This window comes from Oryctolagus cuniculus, chromosome 5 (assembly GCF_964237555.1).
Source record: "Oryctolagus cuniculus chromosome 5, mOryCun1.1, whole genome shotgun sequence".
Lineage (NCBI taxonomy): Eukaryota > Metazoa > Chordata > Mammalia > Lagomorpha > Leporidae > Oryctolagus > Oryctolagus cuniculus.
The window spans coordinates 1,937,536-1,963,362 of NC_091436.1; the positions used below are offsets into that span (position 1 = coordinate 1,937,536).

At 63.9% G+C, this 25,827-nt stretch overlaps 1 protein-coding gene across 2 annotated transcripts; it reads right to left on the reverse strand.

Annotated features, from left to right (window-relative positions):
* Positions 1-556: 556 nt before the first annotated feature.
* On the reverse strand, positions 557-25,827 carry LOC103347430 (centromere protein J). 2 transcript variants are annotated; one of them, XM_051854175.2, is made up of 13 exons: positions 25,758-25,827; positions 24,788-24,928; positions 19,172-19,384; positions 17,746-17,883; positions 15,894-16,031; positions 15,121-15,232; positions 14,421-14,521; positions 13,437-13,538; positions 10,292-10,432; positions 7,557-7,641; positions 1,880-1,997; positions 1,136-1,347; positions 557-692 (listed from the first exon to the last, which is right to left on the reverse strand). In XM_051854175.2, the coding sequence occupies exons 2-12, from the start codon at positions 24,839-24,841 to the stop codon at positions 1,146-1,148; spliced, it is 1,404 nt and encodes a 467-aa protein (XP_051710135.1). In that variant the 5' UTR covers positions 24,842-24,928; positions 25,758-25,827; the 3' UTR covers positions 557-692; positions 1,136-1,145. The 2 variants fall into 2 exon arrangements, with proteins under 2 accessions (XP_051710135.1, XP_051710136.1); XM_051854176.2 differs by lacking the exon at positions 19,172-19,384.

Below are 25,827 nucleotides of genomic sequence, written 5' to 3' on the forward strand. Positions count from 1 at the left end.
CACCACGTGAGGCTGTGCAGTGGGAGGGAAGCGTGGCTGTTACCGTGTGCAGCCTGGTCCCTGGACGCATGGGGGCAGGCGCCCCAGGCTGCAGTGTGGATCCAGCGCTGACCGGAGGCTGCGGCAGGGACTGAACCAGCCCGAGGAGCAGCCCAGCCAGCAGCCCGGCCTGCAGCAGCTCCCTCTGCGGCACCCGGCACTGCCTCTCCCTGAGCTGGGCCTGGTCTCTGGACGAGGCGGTGTCCCGTGAGGACGCAGACAAGGGCGAGCCCAGGACGTCCCGTGAGGACGGCAGGCAAGGGCGAGGCCCTGGAGCTGGGCTGAAGGCGGCTTCGCGAGGTCTGGGATGGCCCCGGGAAGACCAGGCCTCTGCCCGGGGTCACTGCAGTGGGCGTCTGGGTTTGTCTTTTCCCTTCGAAGCCAAGGCAGCCCATCATTCTGGTTCCCTCCGGGACTGCCCAGCCCTGAGCACTACCTTGTGTGCAGGGCGTATTCCAGCGCGAAGCACCCTGGCGCTGAAGGATGAGGTCTGACGCCTCCCAGAGCACACGGGCTCAGCTGACAACCAGCTCACACCACGTCGACGCGACAACGGTCGAGAAATGACTCCTCTCCTCCTGGGTCTTGGGAACTCTCCTTTTTAGTACACACATCACTGGGACGCCCGTTTGCCTCTGTGTTTTCTAAGAAACCTGCAAAACCACAAAAGGGTTGCTTGCGCCTGAGACACCTCCAGGGGACTCGCAGCCAGGGCACAAGCCCCGGCAGCACACGCAGGGTCCAGCCCCGCGTGGGACCCCTGGATTCACTGCCAGAGCTGGGGTCCCCTCCTATCTGGGCCAGCAAGGGCTCGGGGCTGAAGCCTTGGGGTCCTCGGCGGGGAGTAGTCAGACTGTTTTTGAGATGCCAGAGGAAGGGGCAAGGCGTGGTTCTGCCCAGGCAGGGGGAGAGAGAGCTCCGCGCTAATCAGCCCTCGGGGCCCCACCCGCTCCACCCCGCCCCCCATGGCGGAGCTGACTCGGAGGGTGTGGCCTGGGGGTCAGGGTTCTGCCATTTCTCCTGGGCGGGGCGCAGACCACCGGTAGGGGCCTGGCGTTGGTGGTCCCCGCTGTGTCCCGAGGTGGCAATCACGCACCTGGCTGTGCTCAGGGACCCGCTGCCCTGTGGTCCAGGATGGTGCCTCCCGTCTCGTCCTTGATCCGCACCCTCCCGCACGCGTACTTGGTCTCCTGGCGGCCGTTGGCGTACACGGTCTTCACCGAGCCGTCGGGGAAGTCCCTGCGCTTGAACTGCGCCGTGTGGATCTCCCTCTGCCCGTTGCTGAACACGATGGTCCTGTCGCCGTTCCTGCAGGGGACAGCCGGTGGGAGGACACGGCCAGGGTGGTGTGGGCGCGAGTGGGGGCTGGACACCAGCACCCAGTCCGCACTCCTCATCCAGGGTGGAGGTGAGGAGGGGACAGGTGCAGGGGCCTCAGGGCCTGGGCCGGGGGAGTGGAGGTCATGGACACAGGGGGCCCAGTGCACAGCCCCCGCTGCAGGGAAGGGAGGGGTCACTGCGGAGGACGGCCCCCGAGGGGTGGGTAACACCACCAGGAGGAAGACCCGGAGGACGGGGCCACAGTAGCCAGGACAGCAGCTGCAGAACTGGAGCAGTGGACAGAGGCGGGGGCCAGGAGGCGACACAGCCCCCCACTCAGCAGCCTCGGGACTGCAGGGGTGCAGGGCAGTCTTCCCCAGCTGCGTCCCCCTGCCACGCTGCATTCTGGGGTGAGGACGGCCTCCCCCTCTGCACCCCCCAGCAACACTGTCTACATCAGTTGGCGGAAATCCCCGAACTCCAAACCCGAAGCAGAGAAGCTCCTGCCCGCGGTTCTGACCTCCTCACGGTCACGGTGGTGCCGTCGGGGTACAAGGTCTCCTGCTGGCCGTCCCTAAGCCGCTTCACCGTCCCATCTGGAAACAGGATCTCCCTGGAGCCGTCGGGGTGCAGCGTCTCTGCAGAGCGCGGGAGAGCAGCCGTCACAGCCCTGTGCACCCCGGAGCGAGCAGAGGGCTCCCTTCTCAAGGACGCACTAGGGCAGGGCCGCCGGCGGGAGAGCGAGGGCCAGGCCAGCCGGAGCCTCAGGTGAACGGCGAGTAACCTCCACGCAGCCGCGTCCCGGATACTGCACGGGGCACCTGCGCCTCGGGATGCGGCCGCAGACCAGGTCCAAGACCGAGCAGCAGTGAAAACCCTAAACACCTTTGAACACTTGGTGCCCGAAGGCTGCTCTCCCGGCCTCACTCTGTCCCTTCACCTCCCACAGCCTGTGCCCGGGGCCCAGGCTCCCTCATTAGCCCCACAGCACTGGCCTGCCCACCGTGACCTCTGACCCTTGACCTTCCCATCTACTCGGCGCTTTCTCTTGCAGCATGGGGCTGCACCACGAACTCAGAAGAACCGTGATTCAGAGATGCCCAGCCCTGCACAGAGGTGGGCCCTGGGCTCCGCCGCCCAACCACGCAGCACACGCAGCACACGCAGCACACGCAGCCCAGACCAAGCTCCGTGGAGGTGTTTGTGAAAACACAGAAGAGCTCCCGATGCAAACCTAAACGACTGCTTTCTATTTGTTCTTTTTGTTTTTTTTTCTTTTGTTTTTTTTTTCTTTTATTTTTTTTTCTTTGAAAGGGTTAGAGAGAGAGAGAGGGACACAGAGCTATGGGGGTGGACACCCACACCACACCCCACACACAGAGCTATGGGGTAGACACCCACACCACACCCCACACACAGAGCTATGGGGTGGACGCCCCTCACTACGCCCTAAACACAGAGCTATGGGGTGGATGCCCCTCACTACGCCCTAAACACAGAGCTATGGGGGTGGATGCCCCTCACTACGCCCTAAACACAGAGCTATGGGGGTGGACACCCACACCACACCCCACACACAGAGCTATGGGGGTGGACACCCACACCACACCCCACACACAGAGCTATGGGGGTGGACACCCACACCACACCCTACACACAGAGCTGTGTGGGTAGACACCCACACCACACCCCACACACAGAGCTGTGGGGGTGGACACCCACACTACACCCTACACACAGAGCTGTGTGGGTAGACACCCACACCACGCCCCACACACACAGCTATGGGGGTGGACGCCCCACACCACGCCCTAAACACAGAGCTATGGGAGTGGACACCCCATACCACACCCCACACACAGAGCTATGGGGGTGGACGCCCCATACCACACCCCACACACAGAGCTATGGGGGTGGACGCCCACACCACACCCCACACACAGAGCTGTGGGGGTGGACACCCACACCACACCCTACACACAGAGCTGTGTGGGTAGACACCCACACCATGCCCCACACACACAGCTATGGGGGTGGACACCCACACCTCGCCCCAGGATGGCCCCAGGCACAGCCGGGCAGGTCCCACACTATGAAAAAGTGTGGGACCTGCCCACGGGAAGCTGTTGTGGGTAGCGAGTATGTGGGAAACCCTCTGTCTCTCTACCTTTCAGTTAAGGTGAGAGTAATGAACAATCACACACTTCCAGCACCGCACAGGTGGTGACAGGCGGACGGCACGGATGCCCGCGGCACCTGGGGGCGCTAGGACCCCAGGCCTTGTCTCTGGGGTGTGGCGCTCGGCCGCTGGGCTCGCTCTGCTCACCCGGGCAGCCCCACCCTGGGAGGGCCACGAGCCTTCCCTAGAGAAACAGCATTCATCAAATTTGAAAGAACTGGAACAAGGAAGCGCCCTTGGTTTGTTAGCTCGCTCTGTTCAACCACGACGGCTTCCTGTTTCCGACAGCTTTGATCCCGCTACAGCCCCGGTGGGGGTAAGCCTTGTCGTTCACCCAGTTTCTGCTTCTCTGGAAGACCGAGGGCAGTGCCAACCCACGTTCATCGGGAAGGGCGGCGTCACGGTGACGCCCTGACAGACAGAGCACTCTGTGACGTAAAGACGAGCGGGCAAACAAGGCGCCTTCCCGGGAGCCGGGCACCAGCCTGCGCACTGGGCGAGGAGCCAGGTCCCTGTCCCTGGCCACCTGGTGGCTGTGGCCCAGAACCCTGGACAGCTGAGCCCTCCCTGAGGCAGCTCGAGGCCATGTCAGGGCCTGAGGGTTGCTGGGGGAGGTGCGGGAGAAGTGCCCAACACCCACAGATCAGCCCCAGGCGGGTCCACTTCAGACTCACGCCCAGCAGGAAGCTACATTGTATCCCATGCAAAGATCTCTATTGAAACATTCCTGCTGCTGCAAACCAGGCAGAGAACCACACACACACACACATGTATACGCACACACGCACACATGCACACTAATCCAGAGAGTACTATGGTTTCACAAGGCAAGCAGAGGGCTGCCCAGACCACGTGAGAAGCGAGGGTCAGGGATAGAGAGGTTCAGAGACACGAGGACAGGCCACTCCAGGACGGGCCACGAAAAAGCCCCCACAGCGTGGTGGGGTTGTCAGGCCTCCCTGGCGTTGCAGCTGAGAAACCTTCTTATTGAAAACGCTAAACCTCAGGGCTGGCTCTGTGGTGCAGCGGGTTAAGCTGCCGTTTGCAATGCCAGCATCCCATAATCCCAGGCGGACGCCAGTTCAAGTCCCGGCTGCTCCACATCCTATCCAGCCCCCTGCTAAAGGCCTGGGAAAGCAGCAGAGGATGGTCCAAGTGTTTGGGCCCCTGCAACCATGTGGAAGACCTGGAGGAAGCTCCTGGCTCCCGGCTCCTGGCTCCTGGCTCCTGGCTCCTGGCTTCAGCCTGACCCAGCCCCAGCTGTTGTGGCCATTTGAGGAGTGAGCCAGATTGAAAATCTCTGTCTGTCTCTCCCTCTCTCTATCACTCTGCTTTCAAATAAATAAATCTTTAAAGACAAGGGCAAGCCCAGCCCCTGCAGCATGCGGGCAGGAACTGGCTCGGGAGTGGGCGTGGCAGCAAGGATGGCCTCCAGGGACCACCTGAGACCCCCCAGAGACTGACTGAGACCACCAGTGACCACCTAAGACCCCCAGAGACCACCCGAGACCCCCTGAGACCGCCTGAGACCACCAGTGACCCCCAAGACCCCCAGAGACTTCCCAAGATCCCCAGAGACTGCCCAAGACCCCCAGAGACCGCCCAAGACCCCCAGAGACCACCTGAGGCCCCAAGAGACGACCCAAGACTCCCAGAGACCGCCCGAGACCACCCAAGACCCCAGAGACCACCCAAGACCCCCAGAGACAGCCTGAGACCCCCAGAGACCGCCTTCTCGGGTGTTACTGGCATCAGCACCACACCCAACCTTAAAGAGGAAGGCCTGGAAATTCAGGTGAGACACCAACCCCGTAGCCAGTTCTGCCAGCAGAGTGCCACGTGGGCACACACCCTGCCGCTCGGTGTAGATCCAGAGAGGACACAGACACAGGCAAGAATCTATCCCAGACCCCACCAGACACTGACACAGAGCCTGGGAGGGGAGTGCTCCAGGGAGCCCGCGTGAGTGGGGCCGGAACTCTGGGCCTGGCCAGCCCTTCTGCAAGCCCCACAGAGCGTCAGAGACCCAGGCCCAGCCCAGGGGAGGCCGCGGGGCTTCACACACCCAGCACCGTGCGGGCACTGCTGCAGCCAGCGGCGTTCTGCCGCGGGCTCGGGGAAGGCACCCGCCCCACTGCTGCAGCCACGACAGGGACCCGCGCCCGGACCGACCAGGGATACGGTGCTGCCACACGCTGAGCACGCCGTGCCTGGGAGCCGTGGAATCCTCAGCACCGGCCCCCGACTCCTTCTCTGACTCACACGCCTGGGCTGCGAGGTCCGCCTGGCCGGGTCCCTGGTGAGCCCAGGTGGCCTAAGCAAAGAGCGTGTCCCTGGACTCCCTCCCCCACCCAGGAGACCCCGCCCAGCAATGCCACTTCCCAGGTCTGCAAGTGAGAAATCTGGCCTCAAGTCCTTTTAAAAAAAATTTAATTTAGGGGCCAGCACTGTGCCATAGGTTAAGCCTCTGCCTGCAGCACCGGCATCCCATATGGGACCAGTTCGTGACCCGGCTGCTCCACTTCCGATCCAGCTCTCTGCTGTGGCCTGGGAACGCAGTGGAAGATGGCCCAAGTGCTTGGGCCCCTGCACCTGCGTGGGAGACCCGGTGGAAGCTCCTGGCCCAGCTCCCACTGTTGCAGGCGTTTGGGAGTGAACCAGCAGATGGAAGACACCTCTCCCCGACACCTTCTCCTTCTCTCTCTGTATCTCTGCCTTTCAAATAAATAAATACATCTTTTTTAAAAAAAATTTTACATTTATGGTTGCACTTCTTAAAAGAGAAAAGGGAGGGGCAGTGCTGGCATTCCATATGGGCGCCGGTTCAAATCCCTGTTGCTCCACTTCCCATCCAGCTCTCTGCTGTGGCCTGGGAAAGCAGTGGAAGATGGCCCAAGTCCTTGGGCCCCTGCACCCTCATGGGAGACCTGGCAGAAGCTCCTGGCTCCTGGTTTCAGATTGGCTCAGCTCTGTACATTGCGGCCATTAGGGGAGTGAACCAGTGGATGGAAGACCTCTCTCTCTCTCTTTCTCTCTCTGCCTCTCCTTCTCTCTCAGTGTAACTCTTTCAATAAAATAAATAAATTTTAAAAAATTCTGCCGTGTGGGCGGGGCTCCCCTCTGGTGGCTGACAGCACTGACCACTGAGCCGCCCCTCGCTGGGGCACTGCGGGGCCGGGGAGGAGCTCTGGGCAGGAGCATGAGGACACTCGCATGATGGGCGTGTCGGCTCTGGCCAGGAGGAGAAACCCGCAAGGCCAGGCGTCTCCGTCTCCCGGCGGTGCCTGCTCCAGAGAGCAAGGGCTTCAGGAAAGCCCGTGCTACTTGGTGAAAACTAGCGGCCTGTGACACCTGCCACGCCACGCCACGCCACATGGAAACCCGTGCCCAGGGATGAGGCTGGAGGCATCGGAAGCCATAGCCCCGTGGTGAGTTCGTGAGAGTCAGGAGCAAAGCACAGTTGTTTTTCACTGAGCAGGTTAAGCCCTGAGCCCCCTGGGGAGGGTGCCCAGCAGGTTCCGTGCCCGCTGAGCCCGCGTTCTAGCAGGTTCCGTGCCCGCTGAGCCCACGTTCTAGCAGGTTCCGTGCCCGCTGAACCCCACGTTCTAGCAGGTTCCGTGCCCGCTGAACCCCACGTTCTAGCAGGTTCCGTGCCCGCTGAGCCCATGTTCTAGCAGGTTCCGTGCCCGCTGAGCCCGCGTTCTAGCAGGTTTCGTGCCCGCTGAACCCACGTTCTAGCAGGTTCCGTGCCCGCTGAGCCCGCGTTCTAGCAGGTTCCGTGCCCGCTGAACCCCACGTTCTAGCAGGTTCCGTGCCCGCTGAACCCACGTTCTAACAGGTTCCGTGCCCGCTGAGCCCGCGTTCTAGCAGGTTCCGTGCCCGCTGAACCCCACGTTCTAGCAGGTTCCGTGCCCGCTGAACCCACGTTCTAACAGGTTCCGTGCCCGCTGAGCCCACGTTCTAGCAGGTTCCGTGCCTGCTGAGCCCGCGTTCTGCACGCCCCACCGAGGACACTCACCTCTCTGCTTGTTGGGGAACTGCAGCACCTCCAGCCCGCTGGGGTAGGTCGTGTGTGTCGTCCCCGCCTCCGCGTAGTAATAGACCTGTCAGCACCAGAGGAGCTGCTAGCCGGGGTTAAATCCAGGAAGGACTTCCTGCAGGGGTGACAGCCCCCGCCCCCAGCCTCGTCCCTGGGCGCCCTCAGCAGCGGGGTCGGGGAGCCCAGAAGCTGAGATGAGGATGTGGAGTGGCCCTGGCCTCCCCGGGCAGCCAAACCTGCAGGCTGCAGAACCTAGAGCGTGCGGGGCCTGCATCCGACCTGGGGGGTGCGAGCCGAAGCCCCAGAGCGAGAACCAGGCGCAGCTGGAGACAGCCCAGAAAGCACCAGCCCGTCCTCAGACCCCCAGAACCGGGCCTCCCGGAGTGTCACTCGTCAGAAGTTTCCAAGAGTTGTGACGCCTTCTGGTTTCCAGGAAGGTGGTAAAAGGAGGAGTGGAAGGGGGATACGGGGGGCAGCGGTGAGGGGAGGGGGCTACAGAGGGGACAGGGGTGTGTGGGGGAATACAGAGGGGACAGGGGTGTGGGGGGAATACAGAGGGGACAGGGGTGTGGGGAGGGGGCTATAGAGAGGACAGGGGTGTGGGGAGGAGGCTACAGAGGGGACAGGGGTGTGGGGAGGGGGGAATACAAAGGGGACAGGGGTGTGGGGAGAATACAGAAGGGACAGGGGTGTGGGGAGGGGGGAATACAAAGGGGACAGGGGTGTGGGGAGAATACAGAAGGGACAGGGGTGTGGGGAGGGGGCTACAGAGGGGACAGGGGTGTGGGGAGGGGGATACAGAGGGGACAGGGGTGTGGGGAGGGGGATACAGAGGGGACAGGGGTGTGGGGAGGGAGCTACAGAGGGGACAGGGGTGTGGGGAGGGGGCTACAGAGGGGACAGGGGTGTGGGGAGGGGGCTACAGAGGGGACAGGGGTGTGGGGAGGGGGATACAGAGGGGACAGGGGTGTGGGGAGGGGGATACAGAGGGGACAGGGGTGTGGGGAGGGGAATACAGAGGGGACAGGGGTGTGGGGAGGGGGCTAAGAGGGGACAGGGGTGTGGGGAGGGAGCTACAGAGGGGACAGGGGTGTGGGGAGGGGGATACAGAGGGGACAGGGGTGTGGGGAGGGAGCTACAGAGGGGACAGGGGTGTGGGGAGGGAGCTACAGAGGGGACAGGGGTGTGGGGAGGGGGCTACAGAGGGGACAGGGGTGTGGGGGGAATACAGAGGGGACAGGGGTGTGGGGAGGGGGCTAAGAGGGGACAGGGGTGTGGGGAGGGGGCTACAGAGGGGACAGGGGTGTGGGGGGAATACAGAGGGGACAGGGGTGTGGGGAGGGGGCTACAGAGGGGACAGGGGTGTGGGGAGGGGGATACAGAGGGGACAGGGGTGTGGGGAGGGGGATACAGAGGGGACAGGGGTGTGGGAAGGGGGCTAAGAGGGGACAGGGGTGTGGGGAGGGGGCTAAGAGGGGACAAGGGTGTGGGGAGGAGGGGCTTATCCCAATAAGGCTGGGTATTGGGAAAGCTGAGAACTGGGATTTCAGGAGGTTCTGCCCCGTTGCTGAAGGAATCACATTACAGGGATAATTTCTGCAGAAGCCAGATGAGAGTCATCTCCCACGCGGGCGATGACTGCCCAGGCTGGCCGTGTCCACTGGGGCCGGCTGTCCTCCAGGGCCCAGCGAGAGCCTAGTGGGACCCCCAGGGACTTCTGCGCAGACTGCACACAAGGGCAGGACAGGGAGAGGTCCCAGGCCGCACTCTGCATGTCTTAGGTTTGCCTCGCGCTCCACGTCCCCAAGCCCAGCTACGCCACGACTCCTTGCCACTGGGGCCCAAAGCTAATGGCTGAGGTGGGCTCGGAGCTCATCCCCGCGTCGCACACCCCTGCACTGGGCTGAGATGGAGAGGGTCAGGGGCGAGCAAGTGGCAGTGCCGCCTGCTGGGGCCACGCTCCTGGGAGGTCAGGACGCTGTCGCTGGGGCCCAGGAGGGCGGCTCCATCACAGCACATCAGCCAGCCAGGGGGCGTGGTGGAGTGCGTGCGGCCCGGTGCGCCGGCCGGGCCTCCGTCCCCAGAACCCTGCCCTCACCACCAGGACTTCCGGACAAGCTGGGTGTTCCATGTCCCCAGTGATCGGGACCAGGGCCGCCCTGTCCCCCGGCTGCAGAGCCATGCCTCCCGTGTGGAACCCCGGACACAGCCCAGAACCAGGATGTCCCACGCTGACCTCGAGCTCCCACGGCCTGCTGCCTTCCGCCACACCAGGCACGGCCGCACGGGCACAGCTGATGCTGAGTACTAACCCACACCCGGCAACCCACGCCCGATGCGGTCCTCCTCACAGCCCTGGCTGATTCCCTGGTGCCAGGGCACACACCGCCGCCCACGACCCCACCCCCAGCTCCACCTAAGCTGCCTGCGGGGCTGGCGCCCCCTGTGGGGGCTGGTCAGCCTGTCTGGAGGGGAGGGCGGGAGGGCAGCAGTTTGACAAGCAGTTCATCTTCCGATTAGCCACCACGTCTCATGCAGGCTGAGGTTTGGACCACGGCTGTAGCCACACGCAGGCTGGGGGGGGGGGGCTCACAGGACACAGCAGTCGAGGTTGCCCCTTCCCCCTCCCCAGTCCTGGAACTCCCAGGGCGGGAAGGAGAGGGTGAGCATGGCTTTCCCCGGCCAGCCATCGGGCTGCTGCCTGCGGTACCCACCACCTTCCGGTCCGGCTTGATGGTCTTCACATCTCCGTTAAAAAACCTGATGACGGTGGTCCGCCCATCGGCGCTGGTCTCCTTCTGGGTCCCGTCAGGGAAGGTGACGACTGTCCGGCCATCGCCCAGCGTCTGCTCCACCTGGGGGCAAACACGTGTCCGGTGAGAGCCCCCTCCGCGCGCTCTCGTCCCCTCCGCATCCCCCACTCAGCATCCCCAGTGCCAGCTGCCTGCACAGCGTGGAGGGCGTGGCTTGTGCTACTGCCCGAGGAGAACAACACAGTCCTCCATGCTGGCCTGGTGTGAATGGTGAGGCCGCGTCACGATTCCCCCACGAACACCTGTGTGTCCTAAAACACATCTGCCAGCCGTCTCCATAACCTCTGGTCCCTGAACTCGGTAAACTTGGGGCCCCCAGGAATTGTGGGAATCTCTACGTTTTTTTCCCTTTCTGTCCATCCCCGGGGTCCACAGCCCGCTCTGCCTGTCCCACGGGGCACTGATCCCAGTGGACGTAGCCGAGGACTGCACGTGCCAGGCAAACCGAAAACATCACCGTGGAAAATCAGCCCCAGGAGGGAGACCGGGATCCTCACGTGTTCCTGGGAGACGCCGGTGGCAGAGTGTGCCTCTGCTGATTGTACCTGGCTGCTCCTCTCACCCCTACACGGCTCAGAACCCAGCAGTCCTTCAACTGGAGGGAAAGGCACTGCCAGCCACCAGCAGACGCAGTGCAGTGTGCCCCCTGCTGGCCAGCAAGCAGGTGTCCTGACTGAGGGCTGAGCCAGGGCCACTCCTTCCCCACCCTCCCAAGCCAACCAGGCTGTGTGCTCAGCTGGACCCTGGAGGATGAATTCCTAACCAAGCATAAAAACTCCATTACAGGGGCCAGCGCCGTGGCATAGCGGGTAAAGCCACTGCCTGCAGTGCCGCCATCCCATTTGAGCACTGGTTCTAGTCTCGGCTGCTCCACTTCCGATCCAGCTCTCTGCCGTGGCCTGGGAAAGCAGTGGAGGATGGCCCAAGTCCGTGGGCCCCTGTACCCACGTGGGAGACCCAGAAGAAGCTCCTGGCTCCTGGCTTCGGATCGGCACAGCTCCGGCTGTTGTGGCCATCTGGGGAGTGAACCAGCGGATAGAAGACCTCTCTCTCTCTCTCTCTCTCTCTCTCTCTGCCTCTGCCTCTTTCAAATAAATAATCTTAAAAAAAAACACTCCATCAGGTTTAAAGAGCCCATTACCGCTCAGAAATGGAAAACCACAGAAAATTGTTTAAATGTTCCACGTACGAAAATCATGAAACCAAGCATGATTTCTGGAGTTTATATCAGAAACAGAATGTCGGCACCGCGTGGTGAGAGGCCGAGCGTCGGGGACGCCTCGTGGCACCAAGGCCGACGCACACATTACAGCGTTTTGTATGGGGAGCCTGAGCATCCGAGGTGGGGGGGGCTACTTGGAGATTGGTAAAGTCACAGTGGGGCGTGCAGAGCGGCTGACTTAGGGGCCGGTGCCGTGGCGGTGTGGGTTATGTCTCTGCCTGCCACACCGGCATCCCATATGGGCTCTGGCGGCTCCACTTCTGAACCAGCTCCCTGCTGATGCACCTGGGAAAGCAGCAGAAAATGGCCCGGGGGGACTTGGGCCCCTGCGCCCACATGCAAGGGCCGGATCCGGTTACTGGCTCCTGGCTTCAGCGACTGTGGCCATCCGGGCAGTGAAGCAGCAGATGGAAGACCTCTCTCTCTTCCCCCTCTCTTCCTCTTCTCTGCAACTCTGCCTTTCAAGTAAATAAAAAATAAATTGATGACCAACTAAAAACCAGCCTGCTCAGGTTTCTTGGATTCCGAGTCACCTGCAGGGGCTTTGGCAGGGCCGGGCCGGATGATTCCGTGGGCCTCACGTGCCCCGGAGCCGTGACCGACAGGCTACGGTACCTGGGGTACCGCAGGTGCAGGCGGGAGGAAGGCCTGGCCTGCCCACATTGCTGGGGCTTCCTGAGATTGAGTGACTCACTGCACACAGAGAAGCGCCCGTGAGCCCGCCCGCCGAGATGCCAGGATAAGGTATCTGAAATCTGTGGCTTTCCTTCCCGGCAGGCCCGCCTTCAACCACACGAAAGACAGATTGAAGCCCGCTCCGGCCGCTTCTGTGAGCAGCTGCTCTGGTTCTCCCCGATGCACCGCACAGATCCACGCGGCAGAGCGTGGAGGCGCCCTGGCTCCAGGCCAGCCCAAGAGGCTCAGAGGAATGAGTGTCGCGTTGCATAAGCTCCGGCGGGAGCATGACGTGGCCCAGCTCACGTGGCTCGGTCCCCAGTGTCACATGCTAATGATGCTAACAGGAAGGGGCCTCAGGACGAGGCGGGTGTGGGGCTGGGGTCCCTGGGCACTGGGCGGAGGTGGGGCAGCCCTGGGACTGCGTCCTGCCGGCTTCGTAAGAGACCACGTGGGCAGAGACAGAGGCACGCTCACTCCCTGTCTTTTTTTTTTTTTTTTTTAATTTGACAGAGTTAGACAGTGAGAGAGACAGAGAGAGAGGTCTTCCTTCCATTGGTTCACCCCCAAATGGCCGCCACGGCCGGCGCTGCGCCGATCCAGGTGCTTCTCCCATTCGGGTGCAGGGGCCCGAGGACCTGGGCCATCCTCCACTGCACTCCCGGGCCACAGCAGAGAGCTGGCCTGGAAGAGGAGCCACCGGGACTAGAGCCCGGCGCCCACCTGAGATGCCGGTGCCGCAGGCGGAGGATTAACCACGTGAGCCACGGCGCCGGCTCCCCTCCCTGTCTTACACGCTAGCTGCCTGGGGCGTCTCGCAACAGCCAGGAAAACCCAGTGAGCGCGGGGGAGGGGCTGGACAGCCCGTGTTCCCCTCAGGAGTGAGCTCTCCACGGAGCCCACAGAACCTGCAGCCCACGCCGCTCCCAGCCCACCCGAGCCCACGAGAGCCACCAGCCCCTGCATGGCTCCTTTGGGGGCAGGGTTACACACGGAGCATGAGAGGTATCGGCGGCAAGAACAGGTGAATTTTCCTCTTGAAACATGTGTTGCTGGGTTCACCGAACGCTTGCAGGCGGCAGCCCCGGGGACAGGGGCGTGGAGCCCACGGGCCGTCCCTCGGGCACGCTGCCACCCCGCAGCCCCTACCTTGTCATGCGGGTGTTGTGTTCCCTGTGCATCCCCTTTGCCGCTGGTAGCGCCCGTGTGGTGCTCGGCTACCTGGGAAGACGCTCCCTTTCCAGGAAGATCCTGCGGAAGGGGCATGATTGGGTCTCGCGCAGTCGTCGGGGCACAGCTGGCGACGCCGGGGAACGCGCGCTGTCCCGGCACGCGGCGGTGCGTGAGGGCGCCGCCAACGCTCGGGGGGGGGGGAACTTCAGGACAAGTGGGTGCAAAAAGTCCGAGATCCCTGAGAGGGGTCTTCAAGCAGGCGTGGACCACGCACACGATGAAGAAACCGGGCAGGGACCCCAAGGTCGGGCGCAGAGCAAACGCGCCCTTCAGCTGCCTTTTCCACACACTCGGGAGCACCCAGAAATACGGTTCAGCCTTGAGTGTGGCCACCCCAGGACCTCACCTGTGTGTGGGATCCCGGCCAGCTCCCCGGGCGCCAGCGCCAGGCTCCGACTCGCTGACCGCCCGCCGGGCGGCTCTAAGGCGAACCCCGCACCCCGAGCCCAGAACAAAGCGAAGTCCAAAGACCGCTGCCGCTGGTGCTCCAGGTCGGGCGAGCTGGAACCCAGCTCGAGGGAGAGCGGAGGTCGGGCGGGCCGGGTTCTGACTCCCCCTGCCCTGAGAAAGCTGCCTCGTCGGCCGCGTTGCCAATCGGCCCTGGAAGGCGGCAGGCGACGGCTTCTAGGGCCTGGGAGTCGCTTCCCACTCGCCTTTGGTTCCATTCATTGTGGAGAGTTACGCCCAAGAACCCAGCTTTGGTCTGGACAACTCTTAAGTCTACAGGCAGCCAGCCCACAGGAGCCACGGGAGACCACGCGTCTGGGTGTGGGACAGACTGAGCCCGGGCGGAGCCGCCTCTGTGCTGTAGCATGGAAAGGCTGTGGACACCACAGACCCCCACCCGCACGCTGACCGCCCGGCATGGGCACCCCAGGCAGGGGGCTCAACCCCACTCACCTGTGGCTCGGCAGGGTCTGGGACAGAGCAGGTGCGCCCGTCGGGGTGGACGCAGGCGGGAAGCCGGCCCCTGGGACCCACAGTGGCAGCTGGTGGTGGCCCTGAAAGAACAGATGGACTGCAGGGGACAGCGCCCACGTGGCTGGACAACGCCTGACCCAGCATGCTCCCCACAGCCCACTGTGTTTTCCATGAGCTTGTTCTGCACACGTCTGGGCGGCTGCAGGCTCACACGAGAGCAGGACTCGATGAGCAGGTGCGATGCCTGTGCCTGGGCGTGGCAGGGGAAGTGCCCTGGAGTCGGCGTTGGGTGGACATGGGGACAGAGCCTCGGTCCAGGCGACTCGCAGGCTGAGAGGCGGAGGAGCCCGGGGAAGGCCTCTGCTGGCTCCACCAGGAAGGGGGCTCCCGTTCTGCACACACGGGGACACTGAGGCCTCGTCTGGGGGCTGAGTTGAGGTGGGGGTGGCAGCAGGAGGGCAAGGTGGCCAGGCCAGCGTGGGCAGGCGGCGAGGGCAGACAGAGGACAGGGCAAGGTCCAGGGCAGCCCTGGGTTCCAGGCATGGGGCTGGGTGGGTGTGCACCACGCAGCAGGGCGGGTGGGCTGCCCAGCACCAGCTCCCCAGGCCCCGGCCGCAGACCCCTCCTCCTCAGGCCGTGTGCACCGCATGGTGACCCCCGCTGCCCTGCACCTGCTCACCAGGCCGGCCTCCCGCGGGCCCCTCCTCCTCGGGCGCAGCCTCCCCAGGAGCTGGCGCTGCCCATGTCCTGCCGCGCTGTGTCTGCAGACTGCGGGAGCCCTCAGGGGCAGCCTGGAGCAAGGACAGTCAGGGCCCCCGGTCACTCCCAGGCCAGGCCCCCACCCCGCAAGGCCTCGCTCGGCCGTCAGGTTCTCAGTCACGTGCTGAGACTGTGAGACACACACCAAGTACAGAACAGGGCAGAGCAGGCTGTTTGTAATTCTATCTAATTAGTTTACTTTTTCAGTTGTTAAAAAGAAATTTGGGCCGGTGCCGCAGCTCACTAGGCTAATCCTCCACCTGCGGTGCCAGCACCCCGGCACCCTGGTTGGGGCGCTGATTCTGTCCCGGCTGCCCCTCTTCCAGGCCAGCTCTCTGCTGTGGCCCGGGAGTGCAGTGGAGGATGGCCCAAGTGCTTGGGCCCTGCACCCCATGGGAGACCAGGAGAAGCACCTGGCTCCTGGCTTCGGATCAGTGCAGCACCAGCCGTGGTGGCCTTTTGTGGGGTGAACCAACAGAAGGAAGACCTTTCTCTCTGTCCCTCTCTCTCTTACTGTCTAACTGTCTGTCAAAAAAAATAATAATAAAGAAAAAGAAATTCGAGCTTTTAATCTACAGAAACAATGAGATTAAATACATTACAAGGTCTATTCTGAACGACAAATTGCACATTCTTGTTGGACCGGAGTAAAATTTTACCTAAATCTGAATTTCAGGTACGCGTACGGGTCACCTGGTCAGCCTCACGTGCATCCAGCCTCCCTTCAAAGGCAGCCGGTCTTGCGTCCGGAGCGTCTGAGGCCACAGCTTTCCCTCTCCCTCGCCGCGGTGCAGTCTCTGAGCGGACTCTGTCCGTCTTCACACTTCCTGGCTGAAAATACGCGAGGGGGCATTTGTGCAGTTATGTCAGTCATACACCATGCTGCCTCCAGGCTAAACCATTGAGAACCTGCTTCTGCCTACAGACGGGCATGACAGGGACACTGCTTTTAAAGATCTGTGCTTATTCGAAGGTCAGAATTAGAGAGGGAGGGAGAGAGGTCTTCCATCCACTGGTTCACTCCCCAGATGGCTGCAACGGCCGGGGCTGGGCTGGGCTGAAGCCAGGAGCCAGGAGCTTTTTCCAGGTCTCCCACGTGGGTGCAGGGGCCCAAGGACTTGGGTCGTCTTCTACTGCTTTCCCAGGCCACAGCAGAGAGCTGGATGGGAAGTGGAGCATGTGGGACTTGAACCAGCACCGAACCAGTGCCGTGTGAGATGCCAGTGTCGTGGGTGGCAGCTTCACCCCCTGCACCACAACGCCGTCCCTAACACGGTGTCTTCCAAGCCATTCTAGAAGCCCGGCCCTGGGGAACCTGGGACTGTGATGGCTGATATTACAGAAAAGGCTGGGAACCGCAGTAAAATAAAGTCCCTACTACTGAGCTTTCAAACGTTCAATGCACACTGTTTTCCACCCTTTGGACCTCAAACATGTGTGGTTTGAGGTGTGGGTGAGCCAGCGCTTGGCGCTGGTCCACACGGTGCTAAGCGCTTCTCCGCACGCACACACCCAGTGAGTCCTGTGAAACGGCGACAGAGAAGGCTGCATCTCAAAGGAGCCGGAAAACCGGCCCATTTCATCCTGGGCCTCAGAGGCCACGCGCCAGGTCCGAGAAGAGCGACTTCCCGCTGTCAAGCCATGCTGGGAGCTGGAGGTTTCAGATCCTCTTTCAAGGGCCGAAGTGCTCTCGGCTCAGCAGGTGCACGGGGGAGGTGGCAGGCACAGAGGTGGGGGTGCTCTCAGCCACGTCACCCCAGCCCCGGCTGGCTTCCCACGGGCAGGGGGGCCACAAGCTGGGGTGCCGGCAAGCACACTGCTGGCGGAAGCTTCTAGAGAGGAGTCGTTTTAAGAGAAAATAGGACAGAGACACAGCGACATCCTACGCTGTGGCTTCTAAACAAAGCTCAGAGAGGCCACGTGGGAAAGCAGCAGGGACGAAACCAGTGCCGTGAGACAGGAAACAGCGGAGGGCCCTCCCCAGGCGGCGAGGGACCCCTTAAAACACGCCCCGCAGGCCCGCCTGCAGCCCGGGCTGCCACAGCCGCGTCCCCCGCTGCAGTGCCTGGGCCGTGCCTGCCTCTGGCTCCGGAGCCCGGCGTCCTGCGCATGCAGCCCCGGCTGGCTCGTCACGGGGTCCCTGCCACCCGCGTGGGAGACCCGGACGACCTGGCTCCGTCTCAGTCGTTGTGGGCACTTACAGGGGTGAAGCCCTGGATGGGAGCTCTCTGCCTGTCTGTCTGTCTGCCTGCCCCTGTCTCCCTCCTCTCTCTGCCCATCAAATTGTAAACCAGCAAACAGAGAAAGTCCCAGGCTGCCCCAACAGAAGCAGAGCTTGGTGACGGCCCTCCCGCCCCTGGCCAGGGCCCAGCCAGGCCCTCTCTCCCAGGAAAGCAGCCGGCAGAGTCTGGAGCCCGCGGCAGGGTGGCCCGGGTTCCTGTCCTTAGGAGCTCGCGCAGAGGGCGACCTTCCCGCGAGGAATGGTGGAGGCGGAGCTCGGCCCCGGCCTCTGCCCCCCTTTCCGAGCCGGAGCGCCCAGGGTCACCTTTGCAGAAGGCGAAGCTTTGGACCACGGTCTCTGCCCGGGGATGGGGGCGCTGCGGCTCCTGCCGCCCGAGCGTCTTGGCTTCATTTCTTCTTCGGCCAATGGTGGCGAATCGTTTCCAAAAGTACAGTCCGGTGCCTAAAGGCAGGTTATCACAGACCAGAGTCGGGGAAGCTCTCGGGTCACCGAAGCTGCAGCGGCCGTGAGAGGAACCTGGGCCCGGTGCTGGGCTGCGCAGGTGTCTCCGGCCTGGCGTTCTGAGTTATTCACCACAGACCTCGGTGGGGGGCTGGGCAGGGGAGGGGCCGGTGCGAGCTCCCGTCTCACTGGTGCTTCCTGACACGCCCTCCCTGAAATGCTGTCCTCACACAGACGCACCTGTGTTCAGGTGTGGACATTCCATCGCCACACTGGCGCCCGCAAGCCTCTGAGAGCTGGGCTGCTCTGCGCACCGCCTGTGGGGACCGCCCAGCCGTGGGCACCGCCCGGGGGGAATCATCCCGCCGTGGGCACCGCCCGGGGGGACCGCCCAGCCGTGGACACCGCCTGGGGGGAATCATCCCGCCGTGGGCACCGCCCGGGGGGACCGCCCAGCCGTGGACACCGCCTGGGGGGAATCATCCCGCCGTGGGCACCACCTGGGGGGAATCATCCCGCCGTGGGCACCGCCCGTGGGGACCGCCTAGCCGTGGGCTCAGTCAGGGAACCAGCAAAGCTCCAGGGGCTGGTGCCTGAAGACTGAGCAAGGCCTGGCTGACTCCCGGGGGTACCTGATACGTAAGCGCTCACCCAACACACCGTGACCCAAACAGGACACCAGAGGCAGTCTGCGGGGACACGGCTCAGTCTACGGAAGCATCCTCAGGCTCGCAGGCGAAGGTGAGCCACCCGGCTCAGCCTGTGGCCAATCCTCCCCCGACCAGGGTCCCGGCGTGCCCCCAGCTCCCACCCTCCTCCCAGGGACGCACCAGGCATCTCACTCTCCCAGAACTGTCCCCACACAAGCCAGCTCTGTGGAAGCCCGGGACCAGCACCCAGGACCTCTCCCGGGATCTTTGAGAGAAACCCTGGGCCATTGCTGCAGGCTGCTCCGTGCTTCTTTGCCACAAAGCAGACAGAACCGAGACCATGAGCCGTCTGGAGTCGGCCCAGGGGTGTTGTGCAGAGGGAGGGGCCATCAGCCTGGTGGGCGGAGAGCACCACCCTGGCGCGGCCTCACCGCTGCTGCCACGCAGGATCAGGCGCCTGGGGGAGCAGGCCCAGGACGCGGGCGCCGCAGCTCGGGGTCGGGCCGCCCTCCCCTGCACCCTTCCCTCACTGGTGGGTGGGCTGAGCAGGAGGCAGCAGGCCTCTCACCGCTGCAGGGGGACCACCCGCCTGGAGAAGGCCTCCCCTCCGAGGGCCGCTACTTCTGAGGAATGCACACCGTCTCTGGTACCGGAGGGTCCCCCGTGCGTCCCACGGAGTCCCCGTGGGCGTCCAGCCGCTGCAGCCCGGAAGCCCTCAGCTCGCTGCGGAGCTGCAGGTTCTGTCTCAGCAGTGCATCGATCTGGCCCTGCAGCCTGCTGTGCGCCCTGCACCACCGCGCCTCGTGCTGCCGGAGCTGCGTCTGGAGCCCGGCCACCTGCCGCCGCAGGAGCTGTGGTTGGGAGAACGCAGGGGAGTCGCTCAGACACCCGGGCGCACCTGCAGGGGACGCTGGCGGCAGATGTGACGGCCCACAGGTGCCTGTGATGGGCGAGGCAGGCCGGACGGTGAGGGCTTCACCTGACCCCCACCGGGCTCGCTCTGCACGACACTGCCGGGGAAGGCTGGCTGGGGAATTACTGCCCTTCGTCAAAATAGGACCGCGGCAAAGAGACTGTGGCTGTGTTCTGCTCTGGGCCTTGGCACCCCGGTGGGAGCAAGCAGGGAGCTGTGCCTGCGCACTTTGAATGAACCTGACCTGGCCTCCGTCCACACCCCTGTGCAGAGCAGACCTCAAAGTAAAAGCAGGCTGGGGCCGGTGCTGGGCACAGCGGGTGAGGCTGCTGGCTGGACTCCGGCATCCCGCACGGGTGCCACTTCTGGTCGCAGCTGCTAGGATCCAGCTCTCTGCTATGGCCTGGGAAAGCAGAGGAAGATGGCCCAGGTCCCTGGGCCCCTGCACCCGCATGGGAGACCTGGAGGAAGCTTCTGGCTTCTGGCTTTGGATCCGCCCAGCTCTGGCCATTGCAACCATCTGGAGAGTGAACCAGCGGATGGAAGACAGACAGAGAGAGTGAACCAGCGGATGGAAGATCTCTCTCTGTCTCTCTGTAAAGAGACAGAGAGAGACAGAGAGAGAGAGGTCTTCCATCCACTGGTTCACTCCCCAGACGGCCTCAACGGCCAGAGCTGTGCCAACCTGAAGCCAAGAGCCAGGAGCTTCTTCCGAGTCTCCCATGCAGGTGCAGGGGCCCAAGGACCTGGGCCATCTTCCTCTGATTTCCCAGGCCATAGCAGAGAGCTGGATGGGAAGTGGAACTGGTGTCCATGTGGGATGCTGGCACTGCAGGAGGCAGCTTTACCCACTATGCCACAGTGCTGGCCCCATACATAAATCTTTTTAAAAATCTTAAAACTCTGGCAGGCTCAGCCGCTGGGCTGTCGGGACCCCAATTGTTTTTGGACAGAAAGACAGGAAAGCGTCCAGCTCGGAAGTCGCACAGCTGAGACGCTCTACCCACAGGCAGTACGTTCACAGCTCTGGCAGGCGGGGAGAGGGGAGTGTAGCCCGTGCCCCGGGGAGAAGGCAGGCGGGGGTGCCCCGGGGAGAAGGCAGGCGGGGGACAGGCAGACACAGGACCCAAAGCCGGCCCCGCACCTACAGAGTGCAGTGCGGCCTGCCCACCTCAGCCAGGAGCACGGGTGGGCCGTAACCGCTCGCAGGCTCCCTCGGGCACCAGCGAGGGGGGAGCTGCAGGGAGCAGCCCGCCTGCCACCGCCCGCCTCCCCCACATCCCTCCGCTGTGCCCACGACTGTCCCGTGGGAAGGGGCTCGGAGCACAGCCGGGATTCCTGCAGGGAGCAGCCAGGCCCAAGGAAGCTGCCTGGCCCCTCACAGCACTCTGCCCGGGGACCTGGCCGCTGCACACCCACTTAGGACAACGTGCTGCTGTCCTTCCCCGAGGTAATCCTAGAAACAGGCAAGTGAGTGCATTGATTTCAGTCGGATTCAGGCTCTTGTTCTCTATGCCCAGGACTCCAGGGCGGGGCCGCCACCCGCAGAGGCGGGACTTGGAAGGATTCTGCCAATCAAGGCCCCGTCACCCTTCCCATGTGTAGTCTGCAGCCCAGGCAGGGACGGACAGGGAGAGCCAGGGACAGCCAGGGATGGCCAGGGACGGCCAGGGAAGCCAGGGACAGCCAGGGATGGCCAGGGACGGGCAGGGACAGGCAGGGACAGCCAGGGATGGCCAGGGACGGCCAGGGACAGCCAGGGATGGGCAGGGACGGACAGGGATAGACAGGGACGGGCAGGGACAGCCAGGGAAGGCCAGGCATGGGCAGGGATGGGCAGGGACGGACAGGGATAGACAGGGACGGGCAGGGACAGGCAGAGACAGCCAGAGACAGGCAGGGGTACAGCAGGACCCCAGGAGAGGAGACCTGGCTCCCAGCAGGGAAGCCCAGACAACAACCTCACAGCACAGGACCCAGTGCACAGAGCCCCACCCAGCCTGTGCGGCCCCTTGTACAGGCTGCTGACCCGCAGGCAGCCAAAGCAGTCGGGTGGGACTGTGGCTTCACATGGGGACACCCAAGGACAGCAGAGACCCCTCCCCACCATGGAGACCCCTCCCCAGTACAGAGACCCCTGCCTACCACAGAGACTCCTCCCCACCATGGAGACCCCTCCCCAGTACAGAGACCCTGCCTACCACAGAGACTCCTCCCCACCATGGAGACCCCTCCCCAATACAGAGACCCTGCCTACCACAGAGACCCCTCCCCACCATGGAGACCCCTCCCCAGTACAGAGACCCTGCCCACCACAGAGACCCCTCCCCACCATGAGACCCCTCCCCAATACAGAGACCCTGCCTACCACAGAGACTCCTCCCCACCATGGAGACCCTCCCCAGTACAGAGACCCTGCCTACCACAGAGACCCCTCCCCACCATGGAGACCCCTCCCCAGTACAGAGACCCCTGCCCACCACAGAGACCCCTCCCCAGTACAGAGACCCCTGCCCAGTACAGAGACCCCTCCCCGTTACAGAGACCCCTCCCCAGTACAGAGACCCCTGCCCACCACAGAGACCCCTCCCCGTTACAGAGACCCCTGCCCACCACAGAGACCCCTCCCCACCATGGAGACCCCTCCCCAATACAGAGACCCTGCCTACCACAGAGACCCCTCCCCACCATGGAGACCCCTCCCCAGTACAGAGACCCCTGCCTACCACAGAGACCCCTCCCCACCATGGAGACCCCTCCCCAGTACAGAGACCCTGCCCACCACAGAGACCCCTCCCCACCATGGAGACCCCTCCCCAATACAGAGACCCTGCCTACCACAGAGACCCCTCCCCACCATGGAGACCCCTCCCCAGTACAGAGACCCCTGCCCACCACAGAGACCCCTCCCCACCATGGAGACCCCTCCCCAATACAGAGACCCTGCCTACCACAGAGACCCCTCCCCACCATGGAGACCCCTCCCCAGTACAGAGACCCTGCCTACCACAGAGACCCCTCCCCACCATGGAGACCCCTCCCCAGTACAGAGACCCTGCCCACCACAGAGACCCCTCCCCAGTACAGAGACCCTGCCCACCACAGAGACCCCTCCCCAGTACAGAGACCCCTGCCTACCACAGAGACCCCTCCCCACCATGGAGACCCCTCCCCAGTACAGAGACCCCTGCCCACCACAGAGACCCCTCCCCAGTACAGAGACCCCTGCCCAGTACAGAGACCCCTCCCCGTTACAGAGACCCCTCCCCAGTACAGAGACCCCTGCCCACCACAGAGACCCCTCCCCGTTACAGAGACCCCTGCCCACCACAGAGACCCCTCCCCACCATGGAGACCCCTCCCCAATACAGAGACCCTGCCTACCACAGAGACCCCTCCCCACCATGGAGACCCCTCCCCAGTACAGAGACCCCTGCCTACCACAGAGACCCCTCCCCACCATGGAGACCCCTCCCCAGTACAGAGACCCTGCCCACCACAGAGACCCCTCCCCACCATGGAGACCCCTCCCCAATACAGAGACCCTGCCCACCACAGAGACCCCTCCCCAGTACAGAGACCCTGCCTACCACAGAGACCCCTCCCCACCATGGAGACCCCTCCCCAGTACAGAGACCCTGCCTACCACAGAGACCCCTCCCCACCATGGAGACCCCTCCCCAGTACAGAGACCCCTGCCCACCACAGAGACCCCTCCCCACCATGGAGACCCCTCCCCAATACAGAGACCCTGCCTACCACAGAGACCCCTCCCCACCATGGAGACCCCTCCCCAGTACAGAGACCCTGCCTACCACAGAGACCCCTCCCCACCATGGAGACCCCTCCCCAGTACAGAGACCCTGCCCACCACAGAGACCCCTCCCCACCATGGAGACCCCTCCCCAGTACAGAGACCCCTGCCTACCACAGAGACCCCTCCCCACCATGGAGACCCCTCCCCAGTACAGAGACCCCTGCCTACCACAGAGACTCCTCCCCACCATGGAGACCCCTCCCCAGCACAGAGATCCCTGCCTACCACAGAGACCCCTCCCCACCATGAGACCCCTCCCCAGTACAGAGACCCCTGCCTACCACAGAGACCCCTCCCCACCATGGAGACCCTCCCCAATACAGAGACCCCTCCCCACCATGAGACCCCTCCCCAATACAGAGACCCTGCCTACCACAGAGACCCCTCCCTACCATGGAGACCCTCCCCAGTACAGAGACCCCTGCCTACCACAGAGACCCCTCCCCGTTACAGAGACCCCTGCCCACCACAGAGACTCCTCCCCACCATGGAGACCCCTCCCCAATACAGAGACCCTGCCTACCACAGAGACCCCTCCCCACCATGGAGACCCCTCCCCAGTACAGAGACCCCTGCCCACCACAGAGACCCCTGCCTACCACGGAGACCCCTGCCCACCACAGAGACCCTGCCTACCACAGAGACCCCTGCCCACCACAGAGACCCCTGCCTACCACAGAGACCCCTGCCTACCACAGAGACCCCTGCCCACCACAGAGACCCTGCCTACCACGGAGACCCCTGCCCACCACGAGACCCCTGCCCATGACAGAGACCCTGTGCCCCTGGCTTGGGTGTGGAAGGTGCTGAGTGGCCCTGGGAGCTCCCTTAGCAGCCGGCGGTGCTCTCCCTGCGGAAGTGCCCTGAGGCTCCAGGGCCCAGCTCTCGGTGGGAGCAGCTCTGGCACCCAGGGGTGCTGACTCGGGGGGCGGGGCTGCCCCTCAGAGCCTCTGCCACCCCCAAAGCAGTCCCCTGGCTGCCTCCTGCGTCCCCTGACACGCTCGGACCTGGACTCACGTCCGTGTACCCCAGGCCCTGAGACGGCCCCTCGGCGTCTGGGGGGCGTTTGAAACTCAGGACGCCGGGCAGGAGCTGGAGTGGTGGTGAGAGGGGAGAGGCCAGGGCAGGGTGACCTCGGCCCCCGGGGGCGTGGAGGGGTCTGCGTGCAGGCTGTGGCGGCCGCACCCCCGCACCCCCGGCACACACAGACCCCTCTGCTGCCCTGAACAGAGAGGCAGCCCTGGTGCTTCGAGCTCGGCACGCGACCCAGCGCAGGCTCAGCCCGAGACAGAAGGGGCGCGGGGTCCACCACACTGGGGGCTGGGGGCTTTCATGGGCGCACTGGCTGGGCCAGGGCAGGGAAGGGGAGGGCAGGGGCTTGGGAGGCAGGCAAACGTTCTGATCTGCTTTAACAGCCATCTCCCAGGTCCAGGGAGGGACGCCGAACTCTTAGTGCACTTTCAGTCCCCCAGGAGAGGCCAGCACAGGCCAGGCTCATGGTGAGTGTCCCCCCGCTCGGCTCACCTGCATCTCCTTGGTCCTGCCGTCCTTCCTGGGTGCCCTGGCCGCGTCAGCCATCTTCTCCCGGGCCCCTGCTCCTGGGTTCCAGTCCCCCCGGCGGCCTCTGTCTGCTGTCTCCCGGACCTCCAGGTGGCCCTCAACACCCTGGCCAGAGGGAGAGGAGTCACAGGGGGCGGGGCTCCACAGTGCGGCCCCTCCCCCAGCTGGGGGTGGGGTGGGGACGCTCTCTCTTCCATGCTCTGTCTCACCCTGGGGCTGCTCAAAGTGACAAGCCTAGAGTACAAGGGGACCCCACAGCCCATGGGGCCACCGAGCGGGACACGGGTGGCAAGGCTGGGACCCCCACAGAGCTGCGTGGCCCCTAATCACACAGGTGCTCCTGGGACACGGAGAGACAGGTCAGCAGCCCAGTTTGCACGAGCTGAACAGCCCCCGGCCAGGACCCACGCTTCCCCTGGGAGGAGGGGCGGGCAGGTGCGGCACCTGCACAGCCGTGAGGCTCACGGCGCCCCAGACACCCAGGCAAGGCAGGGAACAAAGCGTCCAGGAAGTGGAGGCGCCCTCAGCCCCTTCCCGTGACCCTGGCCGGGGGGGAGCCGCTCACGGGGGAGGAGGCCGGCAGCACAGCCCGACAGAGCCTGCGGGAGCCGGCACGTGGCGGCGGTCCCGACTGACAGAGACTCCAAGTGTGGCGACACGGCACGCCCGCCAGCAGCAGGCGTCTGTGCCGCGTGTGTAAGCGTTGGAGTCAGGACGAACACGGAAGCAGGCGGCTGTTTCCTGAGGTCAGGGTCTCTGGCATCGCACAAAGACCAGCAAGACCCCACCCCACGCCGCTTGCCCAGGGCGTTCTGGAGGGGTCCCTGGGGGGCTGGGGACCATGTCTCTGAGAAATCCTCCAGCATCCTCCCCATGAGCGGCCGAGCCACCCCCCCCCCCCGCCCGGCTACACCAGCTGACCAAGAGGCCTCACCTAGCCTGGCCGGTTCGTTCTGCCAGGACCCTGTTCCCTCTGCCGTGGCGCCCCCACCCAGCCCCCAGAA